Source organism: Amia ocellicauda, chromosome 22 (genome assembly GCF_036373705.1).
Source record: "Amia ocellicauda isolate fAmiCal2 chromosome 22, fAmiCal2.hap1, whole genome shotgun sequence".
Classification (NCBI taxonomy): Eukaryota; Metazoa; Chordata; class Actinopteri; order Amiiformes; family Amiidae; genus Amia; species Amia ocellicauda.
In genome coordinates, this window is record NC_089871.1 from 14,068,094 (window position 1) to 14,075,521 (window position 7,428).

The window sequence follows — 7,428 nt, forward strand, 5'->3', positions numbered from 1 at the left end:
TAATAATCAATCTGTTTCGACGTGTGAATGTATTTGGTTACTGGCATCCCACTTCGGATTCATCAGAAATATATACTGAACTACAACCAGAGTGATGTGATACTCAAAAACTGTTTCTACCCACATAGAAATGAGTCCCGGGATGAGTGCCCTCCTGGGAGAGAGAGAGTGAGAGAGAGAGAGAGAGAAAGCTGATCCAATCCAGGATTACAGCTCAGATCACTCATATCTGCCAGTCAGTCACATAATTGTCCACAATATGTCAAGGGACTTGGAGCTTAATATGCAAAATCTTGAGTGTTATTGCTGATATAAGTAAGGAATTACAGAGACAACAGCCCTGAACGCTTTACAGCTCTGAGGATTTAAAGAGTGTCCAGTTTCTTTCTGATCTAATTGTTGAGAATATATGACGTATTCATATATTTTTAAAGTTTATCTATCTACCTTGGCAGCTTTCGGCCTGACCACCATAAACTGCCCAGGTCTTTGTTAGTCTGCTGCCGGGGTGTGCATTTGTAGGAGATTGGCAAAACAAGGGACGGGCACAGAAGCCGGGAAGAGCAGCCATCTTCCGTGTATTACAAAATGCTCAGGACCTGCTCGCTGATCAACCAGCCCAGATCGCTTCTGGAAGACTGTTTCGTTTTGCAATTGTGTTCGCCACCCTTCCCGATTCAGCGGCTCACATGCTTTAAGCTCTGTAAGCCCGGTTTTCATCTCTTCCCCCTGGGATGGGAGGCAGATTGAAGCCTTATCCTCTCACGGTTCATTAGGAGCGCACAGGGAGAAGCCAGGCTTGGATTTGCCTTGTGTTTACAAAGCTTCTAATGGGATAAACTGCAATATTAATAAAAAGGGAGGGAAAAAGTAGGAAGTTTCAAAACATATTAAAATATTTAAAACCAGGCATTTGTTTTCTTATGAGTCAAATATATTGTGGTTTAGTGCACAAGGAGTGTGACAGTTGTGAGATTCCACCCTCTCACCCAAGACTGGGCCTCTGGGTTCCTTCAGTAGGGTTTCCTGTATTTTAATGAATCTAAATTACCTGAAAGATCCTTGTTTACTCAACTTGTCTCAACTTCAAACAGACTGGTGAGAAAACAAAACTTGAAAAACCAACCTGAAAGTGGAATTTAACTTGGAAGTTGTGCATGGGAATGGTGTGATGTTAAGAAAAGAGATTCCAAGGACAATAAAGCAAAAAATGAATGCATTAATGGATGAATGAGTGAAAAGAATGAACTCCAGGCGTACAGATGCACAGATTAGTCTGGCACATGAATTCTCTGAGAAATTGACACATCCTGTGGCTTGTGGAGGTGCTGAAAGCTCCTGTCCTTAAGCTTTTGTGACCTATATATATAATTAACCCTGAATCACATTACTATCACAATCTCCTTAGAACACACTCGCTAAACACCCTTTGCAGGCAGGAGGACGGGTAGGGGATTGTGGGAAAAAGTTGTGCTGCAGGATTGCACACACCTTTGATGCAGGGGCTAGCGCTCCAAAAGCCATTCAAGAAACCAGCCGCACAGAACAAAGTCTTAACGCATTGCCAAGTCCAAGGTGATTCTTGTGTTTTGTCACTCCCTGGAGAAAGATTTCATGGGCCGGAAGTACAGTTCACTACACTGTGGTATACTTGGAGTGCCCTTAAAGTTGTCTGGAGTATACTTGAAATTGAAGTGTACTTAACTGTCCTTCTTCTTCACGAGGGGCATTTAATGAATTCCAGGTCAAATGGAGTGTTCTCGGCATCTTCGGAGGACCTCGGGCACCGTGCCTCTGCTTCAGGGAACTCTTTCAATGTGCCAAGCAAAATAAAACGGCGGTCATCACGCTGTTTGTTTGCGGCCAAGGGTGTCTCCCAGTTGTGTCTGCAAGGTTTTGCCGAAGGGCAGGTCAGGACACTTGTTAGGACCTAATTACCGATGTGACTCAGTGCCAGCTCAGTCTTACAGCCCAGACCGCTGCCAAAACCTGTATTATACCCGTTATTGGATGCTAATTAAAAGGAAGCAGTTAGCTGATTTATGTAAGCTGGGTTTATGCAATTAAAACACAGGCTGCTCTTTTGACACCTATTAATCTGCTCTCTTCTTTTTTTCCCTTTTTTCCCCCCCCTCTTATCCCCTCCTACCCGAGTTCTCTGAGCAGTCACACCAAAGGAAGATCACCGATGCTTAAACGTCTTGGCCACTAAAGCCCTGTTAGTTCGCTCTTTTTGGCTGAGGTCCTGTGATTTTTTTTTTTTCTTCAAATGACACCTCAAGACCCTTAAAACGCCCATACCCGAGAATGAAATAACTTGTGTGCGTTTCCCATGATATCCTGCGATATTCAATGCTCCTGAAGGGAATATGATGTTTTTTTTTTTTGGATGTAACTGTCCAGGCTCTGTTTAGCGAGTGAAAAAGAGAAAAATGTCTTGAGAGTGATCCAGTGGGAACCCAATAATCATTGATGTTTCTGGGTGTTACCTTCTATTGTGGGGGTGGGTAATAGGGGTCACAGAGAAAATTTCGTGGGCACTTGCAATCTTCGGACGCTCTCTCAGATGCTCTCTCTTGGGGGGCTTTTTAAGACCTTGGACCAAGGTGAAGCCAGCCCAGCTGACCAGGGCTCCTTCTAATGAGTTAAGCTCTTTAGCTGTTTTGCTCCCTGCGAAATACACTGACACCAAGCTCCACTAACCTTGAGGCACAACACTCCCACAGTGTAAGACCTGCCTGAGTAACTGACTCGATAGCCTGAGAAGGCATTATTTATTTCTCTTTTCCCACTACCTAAGCATCCACCTATTCTCCCTCCTTTGGCTTCTCCCTTTCGTTTCAAGAAGCTTGTAGCAGCCCCTTCCCCCCTTTCCTTCTCCACGTCCCCCCAGACCCCGAGCCTCGAAATCAGACACCATGTCGTTCCTCCTGAAGAGCATGGTGGGGGGCCAGATGAAGAATCTGAGTGGTGGAGGTGGGGACGAGGAGAAGAAGGCCGATCCCGATGGGAAAGAGACCCCCGAGTCCAAGGGAATGAGCCGTGAGGAGTTTGAGGAGTACCAGAGGCAGCTGGTGGAAGAAAAGTGAGTTCTCACCTTTCCTGTCTTCTCTAGGGCTGAGGGATGTTGACTATAGTGAACTTAGATTGAGAAAATGTGCTTCGATTGTACATTTTATTTGACTTTAATTTCCTGTGATAGTCTCAACAATCCTACTTTCTTTAGCATCTTTCTGTAGATCGTAGGTGGACTTTGCACCTGTAACAAACCAGAAAGGACCTTCTTCTAGAGACATGTACCTCCAAAAGTTGTGCTGTACTCCAGAAAACCGTGCCCTAGATAACTGTCACTTAGAAGTTGTGTGCAAGGGAAGCTTTGCGTACTTTCCGCAGGGGTTTTCAGAAAGGGTTTTCCATAGCGGCGATTAGAGTGTTATTGGGGGCTGTGGGTAGAATGCGTTTTGGATTAAATCTAATCTGTCTGCAGGGAGCCGTTTCATTCATTTGTTTAAATTTCAAATCCCGTCATTTCCCAGAGTAAAACGTTCGACCCCGATATTATTTAACAGAGCAGCACATTTTTTCTGATACTGATTGATTTCTTATTTGATTTTAGAAAAGGCAGCAGCCTTCTTAGAATATAAGCACCATCTTGTGTAGGAATGCCTTGTTTTATACATGTTTGTTCTAGTCATTGAATTCTAATTGTATATTATTCTTGTAGCATATTCAATTTAAATGCACCATGATTCTGGAATATATTACCAAGACAGCTAGAAACAAATTAATGTGTAAGTTTCAAATACACTTCAAACACAACCAAATACACTGCAATGCATTGTAAGGTACTCAAGGATCATACAGGAATCTGAAAGCTGTAACCATTGAGCTAATGAAAAGCAAGTGTTCCCTTCATTCATATTCTAATTTGCAGGTTGTAGTAGTGGTATGATCACCTTGCTAAACAGGGAAATTGATGCAATGCTCAGCTTTTTCATGATTACTAATTACTTTGCTTCCTGTGGAGACCTCTTGTGGCTGGAGGATTAATTTACATCCATACGAAGAGGTGTGAATGACCCAGGTTTTAGGCTTATGTAACATTCAGTGCTACTGGCTGTCCCACTGAATGCATGTTAGTTTACCCTCTCAGATCACCAGAGACACATTTTAGTTCACATTGATCCTGAGAGGCGTTTCACGTCAATACATCTTGGTGCAACTCATTTCAGATGAAACGCAACAAGGAACGAATACAACAGATTGTGTGATTTGTGTGTGTTTATTCTGAATCTTGCAAACTGTTTCGGCAGTAGGGGAACCTAGAGCCATGCAGTTAGAGGATTAGCATGCCATCTCTACTGGGCAGCGTCATCAGAGCACAAAAGTTTGTAATCCTGGGCAATTCATAAATGAATGAACCCAGAGCATGCCTGGTATACATCACATCAGTCTGTACATGACCGGTTTTAAATAATGTATATATCTACATATACACGTATGGAGCAGCAGAGCCAGGCAGGGTGAAAGTCAGGGGGAAGCAGGCTTATTTTGAAAGACGAAGGGGTTATTTTACTGCGGCCGCAATTAGCCTGATTTAGGAGATTAGGGTCTGGCAGTGCTGTTGGATCAGAGCAAGGCTGATCCAGAGAGTCTGTCATTCCCAAACTCACCTCTGCGCACCCGGCCACTGTCAGGGTCTTCGATGTATCGCCTCATTGGCTAATTGGGATGCATGGTACAGTGTAGTGTGAAACCCACAAAGCTCGCAAACTGGCGTCGTTTACAACCTGAGTATCATCAGACAGGAATTGAGTTGTGTGTAGATTACTGTATGGGATAGCCCAGCAGGGACTCTGGTCTTGTTGTTGACCTGGTTGGAGGGTCAGGGCACTATTGAGGTCCTTTGAGAGAGGGGGGTGTATGGTAGGTTTAAGTCGCAGGAGATCTGCCCTGAGACTGTTTATATAACACCTGATAGTATTAAGGAGAGATCAGAGCAACAACCCACACAATGTCCTTTTTAAAACCCTCTCAACCCAAAAAGCTTTTTTTTTTAATTGATATGTACCTGATCTGGGGGTGCTATAGATGTCTTTTGCATATTCGACCATGAAGAGTGGTTGAAAAGGGGAAATAATAAAGATTCACTTGAAATATATCATGTCATGTCAAACAAGAAAATGTTTGTCCCACACACTGGAGAGCTCAGAGTGTTACAGGCTGTTTGTGTTATCTCCTCAGGATCGAGAGGGACAAGCAGTTTGCCATGAAGAAAGCAGAGAGAGCCAATCTCAGGGTGCAACTGAGGGAGAAGTACAGACTACCTGACGTAAGGGGCTGCCCAGTTTGTTTTTGCTAAAATACTGACCGAAGGGAAGAGAGTTCCCAGAGGTTTGTTTAGGTATAGGTGGAGGTGTGTGTATCTTGTCCCACCTCTGTCTCTGCCTGTCTTGACCACTCTCCATGTCCCTCTCTCTCTCTCTCTCTCTCTCTCTTTCAGAGCGAGAAGGATGATGCTCAGATCCAGATGGTTGGGGGGGATGTGGACCTTCCTGAGGACCTGGCCAAGATGGTGGAAGAGGACGAGGAGGAGGAGGAGGCGAGCGACACTCTGCTGGGCAAGATTCAGAACATGGACTTTGATGTCCTCAAGAACAAAGCCCAAGTCACCATGACGGAGATCAAACTAGCCGCTGAAGAGAAGTGTGCCATCATGTGACTGCGGACCACCTAGATATCGCACCCCTTTTTCCAAGCGTCCACTCCTGCCACTGATCTGTCCATCACATCAGAGACCCACAGGTACCAAACCTGGCCTTGGGGACACAGCTAAAACCTACTGGTTAATAAGCACCACCATGAATCCATTCAGAGATACCTTTTTACAAGCAGACTCCCTCGACTGAGTTCAGTATTGCTGTGTCGACGGATGTTGGATTGAGTGAACAAACAAGCAGATAAAAATGTGGAATGAAACTCAGTCCTAGATTATGGGGGGGTAGCCATTTTTGGAGCCTGGACAGGAAATGGCTTGTGGAACCTCAATACAAATCCTCTAGAAGAAGCTTTTGAAACGTACTACAGCTTGAGACAACATAAGACCATCCAGCATCTCTCGGTAGGCAGAGTAGAGTTGGGAATTTTAATCGATGCTTAGACTTTCGCTGATGCATCCTTTGTCTACTGTTTTGAAAGGCATGTTTAAGACTTTTCATATCGAACAGGTATGTAGGTTAGCGTTAACTGTATGGAAAAGCTGACATGGCTTGTTGTGAACAGTCAATGTCTGTTTTTAGTTTATCAAGAACATGGAAGTATTGCCTTGATTTGTATGAGCGTATTTTTTTTTTTTTATTAAAATTGTCTAACAATATAATAGTTCACAATAGTAATAGTTAATTATAGTGGTGAATTGTGACTAAAAACCTGAGTAGGGTGCCACTGTGGCCACATTGTAAATGATAAACGATGTCATGTGTAATTTTGTTGTCGTTGACTTTATTTCTGAATGAAACAACCAAACAGAAACATCCCCATAACAGACTTGTGTTGTTGTATTTTGTGCACGCTAGCATGTTCATAGCTCGTGAGGAACATGGGCCGATCAGATACAACGCTGTAATTGTACGGTTTATGTGATTATACCGCACTTACACTACATACATACACCTCCTTTCAATCACTAGTGCAGCGCAAACACACATTTCAATTCTCTTGACCAACTACCCCTGCCAATAAAACCAACAGGAATGTGTCTCTTCAGGACCGGAGCTGTGGACCCCTGCACAAGTCAGAGCTCATATTTTATGGTTTATTTCTTTTCTTTGACTGCTTTGGATGAAGGGATGAGAAAACCGAACAGTGTGGTGTCTCTCAACATCAGCCTGTTCCCTACGCACTGCAGTGAAGTCCAGTATAGAGCCATTTCCCGATCTCATCTCAAAAACGATGGACCTGACCGGGGGAAGATATCGGACTGGGGACTGATGGGTCTCTAAAACTGGTTGAAGTAAGACAGGTTGTGAGGTTTGTAACAGCCACATCTCATTGTGTGTGTGTGTGTGTGTGTGTGGTAGGACTTGACTGCACTGGAATATAAAATTCAGCAATACACTACAATGTTCAGCAGGGGGCAGTAGAGGGACAGGTGAGGTGAGAATAAATAGCTCTAGAGATAGCAGGTGCTTTACTGTCATTTGCATTGCCCTGACAGTTCCTGTACCCTTAATTGAACTAATAATTTATTTTAAGTTAAGTATAAAACTGTATTAGGAAATTACTAAGGAACCCACTTTTTACCTGTTACACAATTTAAAGAGTCAAATGTAATCAAATTACTTATTACTTAACTTAAGGGTTGAATTAAGTAATTGAGAGCTCGGTTGGAACAAAAACCAGCAGGGTACAGGGTCCCTCAGGACAGGT

At 43.6% G+C, this 7,428-nt stretch overlaps 1 protein-coding gene across 1 annotated transcript; it reads left to right on the plus strand.

Moving 5' to 3' along the window:
- The first annotated feature begins 88 nt into the window (after positions 1 to 88).
- On the plus strand, positions 89 to 6,542 carry cplx4c (complexin 4c). The gene is made up of 3 exons (XM_066695452.1): positions 89 to 3,085; positions 5,245 to 5,332; positions 5,504 to 6,542. The coding sequence occupies exons 1-3, from the start codon at positions 2,919 to 2,921 to the stop codon at positions 5,720 to 5,722; spliced, it is 474 nt and encodes a 157-aa protein (XP_066551549.1). The 5' UTR covers positions 89 to 2,918; the 3' UTR covers positions 5,723 to 6,542.
- The last annotated feature ends 886 nt before the right edge of the window (positions 6,543 to 7,428 follow it).

Coding starts and splice junctions, on each gene's coding strand:
- cplx4c (XM_066695452.1), top strand. CDS start 2,919: ATGTCGTTCCTCCTGAAGAGCATGGTGGGGGGCCAGATGAAGAATCTG. Junction 3,086..5,244: donor AGGCAGCTGGTGGAAGAAAA/GTGAGTTCTCAC, acceptor TTATCTCCTCAG/GATCGAGAGGGACAAGCAGT. Junction 5,333..5,503: donor AGAAGTACAGACTACCTGAC/GTAAGGGGCTGC, acceptor TCTCTCTTTCAG/AGCGAGAAGGATGATGCTCA.